This window comes from Giraffa tippelskirchi, chromosome X (genome assembly GCF_054371585.1).
Source record: "Giraffa tippelskirchi isolate mGirTip1 chromosome X, T2T-mGirTip1v1.2.pri, whole genome shotgun sequence".
In the NCBI taxonomy this organism is placed as follows: domain Eukaryota; kingdom Metazoa; phylum Chordata; class Mammalia; order Artiodactyla; family Giraffidae; genus Giraffa; species Giraffa tippelskirchi.
In genome coordinates this window covers 143,473,391-143,491,726 of record NC_137289.1, presented here as the reverse complement: position 1 = coordinate 143,491,726, position 18,336 = coordinate 143,473,391, and the positions used below count along the sequence as shown (strand labels likewise).

The following is an 18,336-nucleotide window of genomic DNA, read 5'->3' as shown; positions in this document are numbered from 1 at the left end:
TAGTCCATGATATAGTACCTTCAAAGGTTTTGGGAGGTTATTCTTTAAAATAATTCTAATTAAAAATATAGCACTTTACTGTGGATCACTTTTGACATGGTAGATTTTGATCCACATATTTTATGGATTTATCTACATATTTTAGAGATAAGCTCTAAAGAATCTGTAGTTGTTGAAGTTTTAGGAATAGGTGAATGAAAGTGTGTGCGTCAGCTTGATATAGCTATGGAGTGGGACTGTCAGGTCTCTCTGTCTGGCTTTGGGTGTCCTCATATGACTTTGGCAGGTGTTGAGGTTCTGAGGATATTCACCACAGGAGTACTTCTTTCCTTTCTCTAATCTTTGAACCAGAAAGTCAGCTGCTAACAGCTGGTGTAGATAGTAAAATTCAATGAAAATGTGACTCTGGTATCACCAGTCCAAATGTATTTGCTGTTGACAGTGGCTCTTGGTACTACTGTTCAGTTCCTTAGGGCGAAAGGTCTTATCCTGCTTGAGGGTGGGAAAGCGGGACAGGTGGATTGAAAGTGACTGACTTGTTATCCTTTGGGATTTAGAGCCTGCTGTATACAGTGTAAGGTAAGTAAATTTACTTTTTTTGTGTCACTGGATGCCAACTGAGAAACAGTGCCCTCTATAACCTCAATAACATGACCCTTCATTTTGTGCTTGAGTTTTGGGACTTAGTTTATAGAACTGCAGCAAGACTTTAGTAGACTTTTTATAGCCAGAATTTGGACCCCTGGCCTTAGCGCTGAGTGCTCCTGAAATTCATGTGTTGTCCTGTTTAGTACCTTTCAGTGCCCTGATGCCATACATAAGCTCATAGTTGATAGCAGTCTGTCTAGGGAACTCATTTTCCATCCTTCTGATTCTCAGGTATCAACTTGAACTGAAGGAGGACTATATCACTAGAATCAACAGACTGATCGAAGATGAAAGGAGAAATAAAGGTGATTTGGGGGGCAGGGCAGGAAGCTGTAGTTTTCAGTTTTGACACAGGTTATTAGCTTCTTAAGTTGGGTCTGTTCTTTAATCCAAAAAATATGTACCTTCCACTTCATTGTTACTATTAACTGACATAGTTTTTGTCCTTTTAATTTTACAGAGTGAAAAAAATAATCACTGTCTTTCAATGTTTTTGCAAACCTTCTTGTTTAACTTTTTGTATATTCACAAAGATCAGTGATTTATTGGTAGAATTTTATGTAACTGTATTTCAGTATATCTTGATGACTAACTCTGTGATGTTAACAAGGTGGCAGCAACTTACTGCTGTTGGTTAATACTACTCTAAACCATGAGAGATGTTATTTTTTACTTAGGGGAAATTTTATTTTAACTTCTCTGTACCTCGTGACCTGGTTTCTTATTTTTCTTAACTTCTAATACATATTTATGCTTCGTGATATTTTATTTTCACATATAGCCTCCTAAACTCTTGTGTATATAACCCCGAGATGAGGAAAGTTGGGTAATTTATTGATCTTTCAGATATTTTACATTGCAGTGTATTTCTAGGAACTATCCTGTGACAAGAGTGTTGGGTGGATATTTCAAATGGATTCCAAGGAGTAAACCAGGGCTGGGTACTTGGTCCTTATCAGAAGGTCACCAGGTGTGTGTGGCTGCTCCTTTGCACCTGTCATGCTCAGACTAATATTAATACTTCTATAGGAATTGGTATTGTCATGTAGTTAGCATGTGACTTTTTGATGATACATCTATATAGCCTTATGTTGGATGAAGTGATAATGACAAAATAATAACTATAAAATCTTACCAGAGCAGTCTTTGTCTTTAAGGAAATTCAGAGCTGTTGGCATGAGGGCCCCGCATCCCACACAGGTGGTGTAACTCTGGTGACTTGTGTGTAGCAGGAAGTTCACCACATACATGACCATTACAACTGACTTCACATCACCTATTAAGTAACAGGACTTACTTGCCTGCTAATTTTTTTTTGACCCAATATCTACTGTTTTATGTCTTCTTTTTTGGCCGTGCCACAGGGCTTATGAAATCTTAATTTCCTGATCAATGATGGAATCTGCACTCTCTGGGCAGTGAAAGCATGGAGTATTAATGACTGGGCCACCAGGGAATTCCCTCTGCTATTTTAGATGATGAAATAATGGTCATTAGGTCTGACATATTAGCTATAAATGATTAAATGACTTGTATTCACTGGGAAAACTTTATGATATTTAATTGCTTGGCTCTGTCTTTCAGAAAAAGCTGTACATTTGCAAGAGGAACTTGCAGCTCTTAATTGTAAAAAGGAAGAACTTGATCGTTCTATAAACCGTGTGAAAGAACTCGAGGTAATTGTTAATCATATTGATTTTTTGAAATAGATGTTAGACAACACAGGAAATTTTAACTTCAGTCACATAATTTATCTCAAGTGATCCTCTTTGTATGTTTAGACTGTTTATTATATGATTCAGAGGGTGATGGCTGAACTTAATTCAGTAGTTCTTCATTTCAATCTTCGTCTCCTAGAGAAGCATAGAAAGAGCATGTCCTTTGGGGCCCAGAGTCGTCCTTGAATCCTGTCTCCCTCACTGTTTGTGTGCCTGTGGGCAAGATCTGTGACCTCAGATCCCTTATCTGTAAACTCGAGAATATTGCCCACATCCCATGGTTTGTTGAGGGACTTCAGCTGGTTTCTGTGCCTTTCCATAGCAGGTGGCTGGCATGTACTAGTATCTACTCAGCTTCTTTTCCCTTCCTCTCAGCACCAGGTAAAAGTTCCTATCACTACATTGGGATCCCACAGATTAAAGCAAAATGAGAGGCATTTTTCACATGATACTGTTACTTTTTTTCTGTTTGTTTCTGTGCTTGCTATCCAAAGCACAGAACTGGACCTTCAGATACTTAAAATATATTCTGTATATAAAATTTGTTTTTGCAACTGTGATGAATTACTTGAGAACTTTATAGGCTCCTGTCTTCAAATGAGATATATCAGACTGAGGGAAGGAGAGCACCTCCCAGCACCTTAGTAGTATCTATCTCACCTTTTCATATTAAAAAACAGACACATTATTAAATCTGTGATGGCTTTTGGGTCCTTAGTTGCATCTGGAAAGTTGGATGATAATCTGAAGGACTTGCTATATAGGACAGGGTTCTGCATAAATTGAGTTGTATGAACTTGCCCCAGCTCCAAGACAGAAGTTGTTGTAGTTAGAGTCTTCTTGTTACAGAGAACCACACCAGTGAACTGACCATAATTAAATTATGCCACAAAGCTGAGAGCAGACTGTCAGCATTTACATACTCAGTCCTATAAAGTTGCTGTTCAAATACAAGTTTTCCTTTTCCAATTCCAGCTTGAGTTGGAGTCTGTTAGAGCTCAATGTTCAGTGTTAACAAAGCAAAACCACATGCTAAGTGAGAAGGTTAAAGAGATGAGTGACTATTCTCTACTGAAAGAAGGAAAACTGGAGCTTCAGGCACAAAATAAACTACTTAAACAACAAGTGGAAGACATGAAAAGTGAAAACGTGCATCTCCTAAACCGTAAGTCTTTTTTTTTTCAAATGATTTGTAATTCATGTTAGGTTCATATTAGGAAATTGCTTTTTTTTGGCTATACCATGAGAATGTAGGATCTTAGTTCTCCAACCGGGGATCAAACCTGTGCCCCCTCCAGTGAAAGTGCAGAGTCCTAACTACTGGACCACCAGGGAAGTCCCAGGAAACTGTTCTAGGGGTGGCTTCAGTTGGGAAGGTTTTATAAAATTAAAATTCTCAGATTGAAATTCCTTCTTTTTTGCTTGCTAGTCCATAATGCATAGTGTCTGTAAGAATAAACGTTTTTAAATTTAATTTTTATTTTAGATTATAGTTGATTTACAGTGTTGTGTTTCAGGTGGAGAGCAAAGGGATTCTGTTACACATATACACATATCCATTCTTTCTCAGCTTCTTTTCCCATGTAGGTCATTACAGGTTATTGAGTCGAGTTCCCTGTGCTGTACACTAGGTCCTTATTATCTATTTCATATATGGTAGTGTGTGTCTGTTAATCCAAAACTCCTAATTTTATCCTTCCCGCTGCCTTTCCCCTATGCTAACCATAAACTTGTTTTCGAACTCTGGGTAGTCTGTTGTGTTTTGTAAATAAGTTCATTTGTATCACTTTTTAGATTCCACATACAAGTGACATTGTAAGATATTTGTCTTTTTCTGTGACTTGCCTCACTTAGTATGGTGTTCTTTAGTTGCATACTTGTTGCTGCAAATGGCATTATTTTTTGTGGCTGAGCAGTATTCCATTGTGTATATGTACTGCATCTTCTTTATCCATTCATTTGTTCATGGACATTTGGTTGCTTCCATGTCTTGGCTATTGTAGATGGTGCTGCAGTGAACACTGGGGTGCGTATGTCTTTTCAGATTATGGTTTTCTCCAGATATGTGCCTAGCAGTGAGATTGCTGGATCACATGGTAGTTCTGTTTTTAGTTTTTTGAGACACCTCCATACTGTTCTCCATAGTGGTTGTACCAATTTACATTTCCACCATCAGTGAAGGAGGATTCCCCTTTTTCCATGCCCTCTCCAGCATTTATCATATATAGACTTTTTGATGAGGGCCATTCTGATTGGTGTGAGGTTGTATCTTATTGTAGTTTTGATTTGCATTTCTCTAATAATTAGTCATGTTGAGCATCTTTTCTTGTGCTTTTTGACCATCTGTATGTCTTTTTTGGAGAAATGTCTATTTAAATCTTTTGCCCACTTTTTGATTGGGTTATTTGAATTGCATGACCTGTTTGTATATTTTGGAGATTAATCCCTTGTTGGTTACTTCATTTGTAAATGTATTCTCCCATTCTGTTGGGCGGTCTTTTCGTTTTGTTTATGGTTTCCTTTGCTGTGCAAAAGCTTTGAAGTTTTATTAGGTGCCATTTGTTTATTTTTATTTTTATTTTCATTACTCTAGGAGGTGGATCCAAAAAGATATTGCTGCAATTTATATCAGTGTTCTGCTTGTATTTTCTTCTAAGTGTTTTATAATATCTGAGTTTACCCAGTGGCTCAGCGGTAAAGAATCACCTGTAATGCAGGAGACCCAGGTTCAATCTCTGGGTCGAGAAGATCCCATGGAGGAGGGCATGGAAATCCACTCCAGTACTCTTGCCTGCAAAATCCTTTGGACAGAGGAGCCTGGCAGGTTACAGTCCATGGGGTCGTGAAGAGTTGGACACGACTGAGCGACTTCACTTTCACTTCTCACTTTCCTGCATTGGAGAAGGAAATGGCAACCCACTCCAGTGTTCTTGCGTGGAGAATCCCAGGGATGGGGAGCCTGGTGGGCTGCCGTCTATGGAGTCGTACAGAGTCAGACATGACTGAAGCAACTTAGCAGCAGCAGCAGCTCACATCCATACATGACTACTGGAAATACCATAGCTTTGACTCGACGGACCTTTGTTGGCAAAGTAATGTCTCTGCTTTTTAATATGCTAAGTTTGTCATAGCTTTTCTTCCAAGGAGCAAGTGTCTTTTCATGGCTGCAGTCACCATCTGCAGTGATTTTGGAGCCCAAGAAAGTAAAGTCTGTCACTATTTCCATTGTTTCCCCATCTATTTGCCATGAAATGATGGGACCAGAAGCCATGATCTTAGTTTTCTGAATGTTTAGTTTTAAGCCAGCTTTTTCACTCTCCTCTTTCACCTTCATCAAGAGGCTCTTTAGTTCCTCTTTGCTTTCTGCCATAAGGGTGGTGTCATCTGCATATCTGAGGTTATTGATATTTTTCCTGACAATCTTGATTCCAGCTTGTGTTTCATCCAGCCCGGCATTTCACATGATGTACTCTGCATATAAGTTAAATAAGCAGGGTGACAATATACAGCCTTGACGTATTCCTTTCCCAGTTTGGAACCAGTCTGTGGTTCCATGTCTGGTTCTAACTGTTGCTTCTTGACCTGCATACAGATTTCTCAAGAGGCAGGTCAGGTGGCCTGGTATTCCCATCTCTTTCAGAATTTTCCACAGTTTGTTGTGATCCACACAGTCAAAGGCTTTGGCATAGTCAATAAAGCAGAGGTAGATGTTTTCTGGAACTCTGTTGCTTTTTTGATGATCCAGCGGATGTTGGCATTTTGATCTCTGGTTCCTCTGCCGTTTCTAAATCCAGCTTTAACAACTGGAAGTTCTCACTTCACATACTGTTGAAGCCTAACTTGTAGAATTTTGAGCATTACTTGGCTAGTCATTTTCATACTATTGAATCTTCCAATCCAAGAACATAGTAAATCTCTCTATCTGTGTTGTCTTTGATTTGTTTCATCAGCATCTTATAGTTTTCTACATACAGGTAGATTTATTCCTAGGTATTTTATTCTTTTTGTTGCAATGGTGAATGGGATTGTTTCCTTAATTACTCTTTCTGGTCTTTCATTGTTAGTGTATAGAAATGCAAGAGATTTCCATGGACTGATTGTGTATCCTGCAGCTTTACCAAATTTATTGATGAGCTCTAGTTTCTGGTGGCATCTTTAGGGTTTTCTCTGTATAGTATCATGTCATCTGCAAACATGACAGTTTTACTTCATCTTTTCCAATTTGGATTCCTTTCATCTCTTTTTCTTCTCTGATTGCCATGACTAGGACTTAAGCTCACTCTCCCCATTTCTGAGAGTTTCTCCCTCCCAGGTCCTCCAGGCCCAAGGGCTGGTAGCAAGCAGCCTGGCCCCATTACCAGTCTAGGGAACTACACCATCCTTTGTGGCTAGGGACCAGCCTAAGTCAGTCTTCACTGAAGGCTTCTCCGATGACCTGAATTGGAGATGCCATCTGTTTTCTGCCTGGACCCTGAGACCCACTGACAGATGCACAGATGGAACTGGACCTCAGGGCAGTCATGGATAGGTTTTGATAGAGCATTCCTTCTCTATCTCTGTGCTTGGTAGAGGGGAAAGGCAGGCTTTCAAATTAATTTAAGGATTTGAAAGGACTCTATTACATGGAGAAGGACTCAAGAATAGTAAAATTTGCATTTATATGCATTAAATTGTTTTGAAATTCCTGTGGCAGAATTGCTCATTCTCCATTTGATGGAGCTGATAGAAAATTGTGTGCATGCCCCAAAAGAAGAACAATTTGAAACTTCTCTAGCTGCTTTTAAAAGTAAAGCTCAATGAGAAAACGTCAGGTTGATAACAGTTGGGCTCTGCTACTTTCCTAGGCATAGCTCAGCCGTCTCCTGAACTGCTGATTTTTCAGAAAGAATTAAAGAAAGCAGAAAATGCTATTGCATTTGAGCATAAGGAATTTGAAACCCACAAGCAAGCTCTACAAAAACAGCTTCAAAGAGAAGTGAGTATTGCTCCTTGTGCAGCCAGGGGTCAGGCCAGTCTGCTGCATAGATATGTGAACTTGGCACATGCCACACCAGCTTGAATGGGGTTTACTTCAACATCAGAGCTCCCCCAAGGGGCTCAAGTATGTGCTTGCTCATCTGAGAGAACTCTCCAGTGATCATGTGACTTTATATTCATAATTGTCACAAAATCCAGAGGCAAGCAAGCTCACTTAAACACACAATTTTTCAAGTCCTGGTGGTGCCCACAGTGGCAGTGTCTTGATTCTCACCCTGTGACTTGGAAATGCTGCTGCCATCTCTCTTGTGTCTGCCCTGGAGTAGCTGCTCTAACTTGCGTGTGACAAGAGGTGGAAACTTGTTTTATCTTTCGTCATCTTGTAGGGACCCTGTGCGTTAAGGGTGTAAGGCTGCTCAGAATTGGCAAACGGGCAAAGGAGAATAAGCCAAATGAGAGAAGTGAGCTGTGATTTCTTTTATGTTCATTTCTTTTCTTCTCTAATTCTCTGCAGATTGAGCACTCCACCCAGCTGAAGACTCAGGTATTGGAATACGATGCTTCCGTCAAGAGGTTAACTGCACAGGTTTCAATTTTAAAATCACAACTAAAACAAACTCAGACAGGTTAGAGACATTTTTAACCTGTGTGTGTGTGTGTGTGTGTGTGTTTAAAACTTCTGACATTTGTGGAAATGTGATTGTTACTCATTGAATTCTTAGTAATTCTCATAGGGGAAAGCTTCCCAGGTGGCTCAGTGGTAAAGAACCCTCCTGCCAATGCAGGAGACGTGGGAAATATGTGTTCGATCCTTGGGTTGGGAAGATCCCCTGGAGAAGGGAATGGCAACCCACTCCAGTATTCTTGCCTGGAGAATCCCAGGGACAGAGGAGCCTAGCGGCCTATAGACCATGGGGCTGCAGATGTGGACACAGCTGAGCACACAGCACCTCGCAGGGAAAAGTCACAGAGACATGTGCCATCTCAGAAGTCAAGCTCCCTGTCCATTTCAGGGATACCAGCCAGGTGGTCAGCTAATGTGACTTGTTTTCACAGGTGCCCCATGCTTGGGGAAACCTCATACCGCAGATAGGTGTGATAGTGACACAGAAGCCCCCAAATTCATCCTGGACCTAGGCTTTCCTTTTTTATTTGCTGTCTGGTGACTCAGTGAGGACTCCGCCTGTAATGCAGGAGACCTGGGTTTGATCCCTGGGTTAGGAAGATCACCTGGAGAAGGGAATGGCAACCCACTCCAGTTTTCTGCCTGGGAAAACCCATGGACAGAGGAGCCTGGCGGGGTGCAGTCCATGGGGTCGCAAAGAGTCGGACATGACTGAGCGACTAACACTCACACATCCTGATAATAAGACTAGTCAACTCTTGAGTGGTTTTATATATTCCCTGACAGAGGTTTATGTGAGCGGGAGAGGCAGCGTGGCCTGGCCGAAAGAGCACTGCGGCTGAAATCAGAAAATTGGTTTTGTACCCCAGTTTTGCAGTTAGTTGTTTGGCTTTGGGTACATTTCTTTTAACTTCCTTGGGCCTCGATTCCCCTCTTTGTAATGAGGATAATACCTTCTGTGCCGTGGAGGATGAAGGGGATATGTGGTCTGTTCCATTGCAGTGCCTGGGGCACATAAGACACTGGGGAAATGGCCACTGCTGTCATTTTATGATTGTGTCTTCCTGTGGATGCATGACATCTGCCCCTCCTTCATAACGAGTGCCGAATTTGACACTTTCTTGAGCTGATTTCAAGCCCAGCAGAAGTTCATGAGACTTTGTGATTCTGAGCCTTCCTCAGTTACTGTTTGCACTTCTGCCCCCTCGGGCCCTTAGCCCCTTCTCCCCACCCTGCTTTTATTTCCGTCTCTTCACTCATCTCTACTCTTTCCTGTTGCTTGTTTTCTCGCCACAACTCTGCATTTGCCAAATTGCCCACTGCTGAAACTGTCCCAAGCTAAGATCATTAGAAATAGTTCATTGAGGATGGAAGCTTCACGAGCATGGGCCTCCCAAGCATCTGTCCCTGGCATCGTCAAGGTGGCCTTGCAGGAGAGGAGTGGTCACATGTGGTGGCTTTGCATTAGGCCAGCCCAGCAACTTGGTGCTTTGCTATTGGGTGATTCAGCTATATTCTCCTGTCCGTGACGTGGGAGCAGTGAGAGTTTTGGGCCCACGGTGGTGCCCTGACCACACGCCCTTCTTCCCCTCTCTGAGACTCAGGCTGTATGCAGTATATTTTGCTGCAGCCCTGGGAGTTCGGGGGTGGCATTCTGTAATGAGACACATTTCATTATTTTGAAGTCAAGTGTGTGAATGTTCCTGCTGGTGAAATAAAGATTATAAATGGATTTATATCAGATCAGGTCAGGTTTTTCAACCACATGAGTTCAAGTCTGGTTAGGCTTTGTCCCCAAATACATTGTGAATGCCTTTTCAGTTCCCAGACCTTTGTGGATTTCAAGGTCGTGCATAATGGATTGTGAAATAATAGCATGCATTACAAAAGAAGGCATATGAAGCAATAGTTGGTACACATAAGCTCTCAAATGTTAATAATTACTGTTTTGACTGTGGTTTTACAGACTTTTTTTTGTTGAAGTATAGTTGATTTACCCTATTGTGTTGATTTGTGCTGTGAAAGTGAAAGTGTTAGTCACTCAGTTGTGTCCGACACTTATGTGACCCCATGGACTGTAGCTCACCAGGCTCCTCCGTCCATGGGATTCTCCAGGCAAGAATACTGGAGTGGGTTGCCATTCCCTTCTCCAGGGGAGCTTCCCCACCCAGGGATCGAACCCAGGTCTCCTGCATTGCAAGCAGATTCTTTACCCTCTGAGCCACCAGGTATAACTTTGGTTTTACAAACTATTTTTTTTTAATTGAAGTACAGTTGATTTACCCTATTGTGTTGATTCTGCTGTACAAGCAAAGTGATTCACTTGCACACATGTGTATATAGATTGCTTTTGGTACTGTTTTCCATTACAGTTTATCACAGGATACTGAGTATAGTTCTCTGTGCTCTATAGTAGAACTTTGTTGTTTATCCCTTCCATACATAGTAGCTTACACCTGCTAACCCCAGCCTCCCACCCCACCCCTCCCCCAACTCCCTCCCTCTTGGCAACCATAAGTCTATTCTCAATGTCTACGAGTCTGTTTCTGTTTCACAGATATGTTCATTTGTGTCATATGTTAGATTCCACATATAAGTGATACCACATGGTATTTGTTTTTCTCTTTCGGACTTACTTCACCTAGTATGGTATTCTCTAGTTGCATCCATGTTGCTGCAAATGGCATTATTGTGTTCTTTTTTACGACTGGGTAATATTCCAGTGTGTGTGTGTGTACACACACCACATCTTTATCCACTCATCTGTTAATGAAGGTTTAGGTTGTTTCCATGTCTTGGCTGTTGTGAATAGTGCTGCTGTCAACATATAGGTGCATATATCCTTTTGGATTAGAGTTTTCTCTGTATATATGCCCAGGAGTGGAATTGCTAGATCATATGGTAATTTATTTTTACTTTTCTGAGGAACCTCCGTACTCTTTCCCATTTTTCAATTGAGTTGTTTGTTTTTTTGCCATTGAGTGTATGTATTATGGAAGTTAAGCCCTTGTTGGTAGCATTGTTAGTAAATATTTTGTCCCATTGTGTAGGTTGTCTTTTTGCTTTGTTTATGGTTTCTTTTGCTGTGCAAAGGCTTGTACGTTTGATTAGGTCTCATTTGTTTATTTTTGTTTTTATTTCTATTGCCTTTGGAGACTGACCTAAGAAAACATTGGTGTGATTTATGTCAGAGAATATTTTCCTATGATCTCTTCTAGGAGTTTTATAGTATCATGTCTTTTGTTTAAGTCTTTAAGCTATTTTGAGTTTATTTTTGTGTATGGTGAGAGAGTGTGTTCTGACTTTGTTGATTTACATGCAGCTCTTCAGCTTTCCCAGCACCACTTGTTGAACAGACTGTGTTTTTCCCATTGTATATTATTGCCTCTTTTGTTGAAGATTAATTGACTATAGATGTGTGGGTTTATTTATGGGCTCTCTATTCTATTCTATTAATGCATATGTCTGTTTTTGTCTCAATTACGATGATGTTCTGATTACAGTAGCTTTGTAGTATTGTCTGAAGTCTGGAAGGGTTATGCCTTCTGGGTTGTTCTTTTTTTCCTCAGGATTACTTTGGCAATTCTGGGTATTTTATGGTTCCATATAAATTTTAGGATTGGTTATTATAGTTCTGTGAAGAAATATAATGGGTAATTTGATAGAGATCACATTAAATCTATAAATATTTGATGGGCTTCCCTAGTAACTCAGCTGGTAAAGATTCCACTGCAATGCAAGAGATACCAGTTCGATTCCTGGGTCTGGAAGATCCACTGGAGAAGGGATAGGCTACCCACTCCTGTATTCTTGGGCTTCTCTGGTGGCTCAGCTGGTAAAGAATCCTATTTTATAGTTCTCAATGTATAAATCTTTCACCTCGGTCAAGTTTATTTTTCATTTTTTTTGTGGGGGAAAGTAATTTTAAAAGGTACTTTTTTTTTACATTCCCTTTCTAATATTTCATTGTTAGTGTAAAGAAATGCAACTGGTTTCTGAAGGTTAATCTTGTATCCTGTTACTTTGCTGAATTCATTTATTAGAAATAGTAGTTTTTGTGTAGAGTCCTTAGGATTTTCTACATATGTAGTTTCATGTCATCTGCATATAGTGGCAATTTTACCTCTTCCCTTCCAATTTGGATACCTATTATTTCTTTTTCTTATCTAATTGTTGTGGCTAGAGCTTTCAGTACTGTAGTAAATAGAAGAGGTTAGAGTGGGCATCCTTGTCTTGTTCTAAATTTTACTAGAAAGGCTTTTGGCTTTTCACCATTGAGTATTACTTTGGCTGTGGGTTTTTCATAAATGGTTATTATTGTGTTCAGACATGTTCCCTCTATACCCACCTTAGTAAGAGTTTTGTCTTGACTGGATGTTGAGTTTTCTCAAATGGTTTTTCTGCATCTATTGAGATGATCATGTGGTTTTTGTCTTTGTTTATGTGGTGTTTCACATTGATTTGTGTACGTTGAACCATTCTTGTGAGTTTGGGATGAATCTCATGTAGTTGTAGTGTATGATCTTTTGTATGTATTGTTGCATTCAGTTTGCTGAGGAATTTTTCATCTATATTCATCAAAGATACTGATCTGTAATTTTCTTTTTTGGTGATGTCTTTGTCTGATTTTGGTATCAGGGTGATGGTGGTTTCATAGAAGATCTTTGTGAGTGTTCTTACCTCCTCAAGTTTTTGTAAGAGTTTGAGAAGGATCTGTATAAGTTCTTCTTTGTATGTATGGAAGAATTCACCTGTGAAGATATCTAGTCCTGTACTGTCTAGACTAGATATCTAGTCTAGTCCTGTTTGGAGTTTTTTGTTTGTTTGTTTTAATTACAGATTCTCTTTCACTTCTAGTGATCAGTCTGTTCAGATTATTTCTTCTTGATTCAGTTTTGGTGAACTCTATATTTCTACAAAGTTGTCCATTTCTTCTAAGTTGTCGAATTTATTGGCATATAATTGTTCTTAGTATTCCCTTAGGTTTTTTTTTTTTTTTTTTTTCTGTGGTATTGGCTGTTGTTAATCTCTTTTTTAATTTCTTATTTTGCTTATTTGGGTTCTGTCTCTTTTCTTGGAGAGCCTGGCCAGAGGTTTATCAATTTTGTTTACTGTTTCAAAGACCCAGCTCTTGGTTTTATTGACTTTTTCCATTTTTTAATTGCTAATTTATCTTTTATCTTTATTCCTTCTTTTTGCTGACTTTAGGTTTTGTTTGTTCTTCTTTTTCTGATTCTTTTAGGTGGTATATTACATTGTTTGTTTGAGATTTTTCTTGTTTTTTTGAGGAAGGCCTGTATTACCGTGAACTTCTAAGAACTGCTTTTGCTATGTCCCTTAGATTTTGTATGGTTCTGTTTTCATTGTCATTTGTCTTAAGGTATTTTTAAATTTCCACTTTGGTTTCCTTGTTGATCCATTGGTTTTCCAGTAGCATATTGTTTAGTCTGTATGTAGTCATTTTTTCCCCATTTCTTTTTCTGTGGTTAATTTCTAGTTTCATGCCTTTGTAGTCAGAAAAGATGTGTGAGATAATTTCTGTACCCTTACATATGTTGAGGCTTGTTTTGTACTCCAGTATGTGGTCAGTTGTAGAGACTGTTCCATGTGCAATTGAAAGCAATCTGTATTGGTTTTTTGTTCTTGGATGTAATGTCGTGAAAATATCAATTAGGTCTAACTGCTCTATTGTACCATTTAGGATCTCTGTTGTTTTATTATTATTTTGCATAGAAGATCTGTCCTTTGCTGGGAATGGGGTGTTTAAGTCTCCTACCATTATCATATTCTTGTGAATTTATCTCTTTATATCTGTTTGTATTTGTTTTATGTGTTTGGGTACTTCTATGTTAGGTGCATATATTTTAGGTTAACACATGTAAAATCTTCTTCTTGTATTAATCCTTTTATCATTATAAAGTGTCCTTCATTATCTTTCTGTATGATCTTTGTGTTAAAGTCTATTTTGTCTGATTAAAGTATTGTGACCCCTGCTTTCTTTTCATTTCTGTTTGGTTGAAATATCTTTTTATACCTCCTTACTTTCAGTCTGTGTCCTCTGCCCTAAGCTCTTGTTTTTTTTTTTTAATCCTGTCAATCACTCTGTGTCTTTGATTGGAGCATTCAGTCCATTTACATTTAAGGTGATTATTGTTAGATGTACATTTATTGCCATTTTAAGGCTTGTTTTCCCATTGATTTTATATTTGTCCATTTCTTTTTGTTTTTCTTTGTGTGGTTTGATGATTTTCTTTTGTATTATACTTATGGTCTCTTATTTTTGGTTTTTGTGAATCTGTTGTATGTTTTTGATTTGTAGTTACCCTGTTTTTCAAGTATGTTAACTCCATCCTTTATCTACGTGCCTTAGACTGTTAGCCATTAGGCTCTAACATATTCTAGGAAGTGGGGGGAAAACATCTACATTTTCTTACTCTCTTTCTCTTGCTGCTTTTAGAATCCTCTCTTTAACTTTTGCCATTTTTTATTAGAATATGCCTTGGTGTAAGTCTCTTCGAGTTTACCTTGTGTGGAACCCTGTTTGCTTCCTGCACTGTATATCTGTTTACGTCTTCAGGTTTGGGAAGTTTTCAGCCGTAATTTCTTCAAATACATTTTTGATCTTTTCTCTTTCTTCCCCTTCTGGAATCCTTATTATGTATAGATTGGCATGCTTTTTATTGTCCCATAGGTCTCTAGCTCAGTTGGTAAAGAATCCGCCTGCAATGCAGGAGACCCCAGTTCGATTCCTGGGTCGGGAAGATCCGCTGGAGAAGAGATAGGCTACCCACTTCAGTATTCTTGGGCTTCCCTTGTGGCTTAGCTGGTAAAGAATCTGCCCACAATGTGGGAGACTTGGGTTCGATCCCTGGGTTGGGAAGATCCCCTGGAGAAGGTAACGGCTACCCACTCCATTATTCTGGCCTGGAGAATTCCATGGACTGTATAGTCCATGGGGTCGCAGAGTCAGACATGACTGAGCGACTTTCACTTTCACTACTTTCAGGTCTCTTGTTTAGGTTTCATTTTTTTTTTCATTTGGCTTTCTGTCTAAAACCAGTGGGTGATTTACATTATTCTATCTTCTGGGTCACTTATTCATTCTTTGGTGTTATTTGTTTCGTTTTGTTTCTGCCATGCCACATGGCTTGCAGGATCTTAGTACCCTGACCAGGGATTGAACCCACACCCTCAGCAGTGAAAGTGTGGAGTCCTAACCACTGCACCACCAGGGAATTGCCTGTTTTTCTGCATTATTCATTGCCTTTAGTTCAGTTTTCATCTCAGCAAATGAGTTTTGTAATTTTCTTGCTTCCTCTTTATAGTTTCTAGTCCCTTTTTACAGTACTCTGCATTTTTACTGATAACTTCCTTAATCCCTTTAGTATTTTCATTATCCTTTTTGAAATCAGTGTCTGTTAAACTGAAGAGGTCTGTTTCATTGTTTGTTCTTTCAGGGGAATTATCTTAGTCTTTTAACTGGGAGTGGTTCCTCTGCTTCATTTTACTTCATTTTTCTCACCCAAACTTACAGAAGAGAAATATATCTACTGTGGTCTTGGGGGACTGTTTATATGTGGAAGCATCACTGTTTAGCTTCTGTGAATTTAGTGTTTGTTTGGCATGAGGGCTGTTTTTGGTATGGAGGCCTGTGACCTCTTTGCTCAGCAAGTGCTGGCCATGGTCATTCAGTTCAGTTCAGTCGCTCAGTCGTGTCCGACTCTTTGCGACCCCATGAATCGCAGCACACCAGGCCTCCCTGTCCGTCACCAACTCCCAGAGTTTACCCAAACCCATGTCCATCGAGTCAGTGATGCCATCCAACCATCTCATCCTCTGTCGTCCCCTTCTCCTCCTGCCCCCAATCCTTCCCAGCATCAGGGTCTTTTCCAATGAGTCAGCTCTTTGCATCAGGTGGCCAAAGTATTGGAGTTTCAGCTTCAACATCAGTCCTTCCAATGAACACCCAGGACTGATCTCCTTTAGGATGGACTGGTTGGATCTTCTTGCAGTCCAAGGGACTCTCAAGAGTCTTCTCCAACACCACAGTTCAAAAGCATCAGTTCTTCGGTGCTCAGCTTTCTTCATCCCCTTATAATCAGGGTGTGCAGATGCAGTGGCTGGTGCCCAGTCCTGAGGTTCTCAGCATTGGTGGAGGATCTCACACACTCCCAGAGCACGTGATGGGATCGTCAGTAGCTTGAGACCACTCCTGGAGCCCAGAAGCGTGGCAGTGGCGGCCATTCGCGACTGCTTCTGTAGCCTGCGGTGGGGAGTAAGTCACAGCAGAGGCTCAGAACCAATCTTGAAGCCTGTGGCACACAGGTGGCGGTTGCCACAGCTCGTGACCCCTCTTGGAGCTCCTGTAGGCCGTGTCATGCCACCTGAAAGCGTGCACAGCAAAAGAGGCTGCAGTGGTGTGTCCCACCAGTCCCCTCACACACCCCAACCATAAATAGCACCTGGCCTGTAAGGCGGCCCAAACTTCCTCCATGTGCACCCTCTGGAGCGACTGCACCAGACTCCAGCCCCTTCAGGCTGTTTCCACACAGCCCACCCTAGCCCTCTCCCTGGGCCTGATTTCCAAAGTGTGAGCTTCAGCACCCAGCTCCTGCCTGCATGGGTGGACACATGTCTCAGGCTGGGGAGTATAGGGCAGTGGTGCTGACCTTTTGCGTAGGTCTCTCCTTTCCAGGTGCTGCACACCAGAGGCTGCGTTTTCCTCCGAGGCTCTGGAGCTCACCTCCATCTTGGCTGATCTCATGGGGTGCAGGAACCTTGCCTCTTTTATAGCACCCTCCCGAGGATACAGATCCTGTCCCAACTTCTTCCTTGCTTTTTTTTTTCCCCCCTTTTGTCCTACCTGGTTCCATGGAGATTTTCTTGCCCTTTTGGATGTCTGAGGTCTTCTGCCAGTGTTCAGTAGATATTCTGTGAGAATCATTCCACACATAGATGTATTGTTGATGTATTTGTGGGCAGAGGTGAGCTTCACATCTTACTATTCCACCATCTTGATCACACGCCACAAACTGTTTAATGTGCTAGTTGATTTTTCAACAAAAAAGTTCCTGAAACATTTCAGTTTGGTTCTCTACCTCTTCCCTTCCTGTCTCACACTCTCTGTTTGTGACCTGCAGCGCTAGAGAATGAAGTGTACCGCAACCCGAAGCACTCTCTGCTAAATCATTCCATCAGCAGGTTAATGAGCACCAGGGTGGGGCCTCGTGAAGGCGACATCAGTGGGGATTTCTTGAAAAATCCTCTGAGACAAGAGGAGGCGACAGCAGGCCCAGTTACACCGCGGATTCCCAAATACCCAAATGCCAGCGCAGAGGGCAGTTCCCCTGATTCCGACCTCGAGTTTGTAGCCAGTACCAAGGTGAGGGTGAGAGAGCTGGAGCAGGAGGCAGAGCACCTGGAAAAAGCTTTCCAGAACTACCATCAAAGGGTCAGTCAGTGCCCTGCCAAGAGCCAGTTGGCAGCCAGGAGCCTACCCCGGCTGCGTCTGCCTGGGACTCTCAAGCACATCACTTCAGCTGCTCCCGAGAGGTGTGTTTCTGTGGACACCAGAGTCACCTCTCAGCAGCCTCCGGTGAGCACGCACAGAGGGGATGAGAGCGAGGTGTCCGAGGTGCCCAGCAGCATGGCCTCCAGACGGCTCTCCTCCACACCACTCCCCAAAGCGCGAAGCCTCGATAGTGACGTGTACCTGGAAGGTGAGCTATGGACACAGGCCTGTGGATGCTCTGGATGGGGGTCGGTTGCTCCTCATCCCCCCCTCCTCTGGGTAACAGTGCAGCTGGAGGCTGATAAACTGGGAGTCATGGGAGCCTCTGAACTGTGGGCTCCTGGGGAACCACGACTCCCCCACCCCAGGTTACACGTGGTGTGGAGGCTGTAGGATGGAGGGTCAGGTGCCGGCATTTTGCTTGGCACGTGGAGGTTTTCAGAGTGACTGTGGCTTTTCCTTGGCTGCTGGTTAGTTTCATGTGTTCTCCTTTTATCACTGAAGTTTCATTTTCATGCCTGAATTGTTAGTTCTGTGGATGATTTTCAAATACCCCACTGCTTGCAAAGATGATAGAATGCATTTTCAAAGTGGTAGAAATCTTTAGAAGCTGCACTGCCATCTTCTCCATGCAATTGGTAACATGCTTGTCCTGGTTCCTCCTGCCCCGTAGGTCTAGGCCGGTCCACTGTCACTGCCACCTGTCCCGACAGAAAGCCACAGCTTTCGCCTGCCGAGTCCAGGCACAGCCTTTCTGTGCATTCGCTCTCCAGCCCTCTGGAGCAGAAGGCCGGGTAAGTACCTCATTCTCTGCCTGGCCTCTGCTGAGGCTAGTTGGCTTCCTGTGGTCTCAACCA

The 18,336-nt window shown here is 41.5% G+C and overlaps 1 protein-coding gene across 7 annotated transcripts in view; it reads left to right on the top strand.

Moving 5' to 3' along the window:
• The window catches only part of OFD1 (OFD1 centriole and centriolar satellite protein), a 60,148-nt gene that overhangs the window by 31,271 nt on the left and 10,541 nt on the right, over positions 1–18,336 (top strand). For 4 of the 7 annotated variants that reach the window (XM_081566418.1, XM_081566417.1, XM_081566419.1 and 1 more), the window contains 7 exons: positions 880–953; positions 2,233–2,324; positions 3,342–3,531; positions 7,211–7,341; positions 7,858–7,969; positions 17,109–17,687; positions 18,153–18,273. In XM_081566418.1, the coding sequence (XP_081422544.1) occupies positions 880–953; positions 2,233–2,324; positions 3,342–3,531; positions 7,211–7,341; positions 7,858–7,969; positions 17,109–17,687; positions 18,153–18,273 (1,299 nt within the window). The remainder of the gene's footprint in view (positions 1–879; positions 954–2,232; positions 2,325–3,341; positions 3,532–7,210; positions 7,342–7,857; positions 7,970–17,108; positions 17,688–18,152; positions 18,274–18,336) is intronic. The other 3 variants (XM_081566422.1, XM_081566421.1, XM_081566423.1) reach the window with 1 other exon arrangement.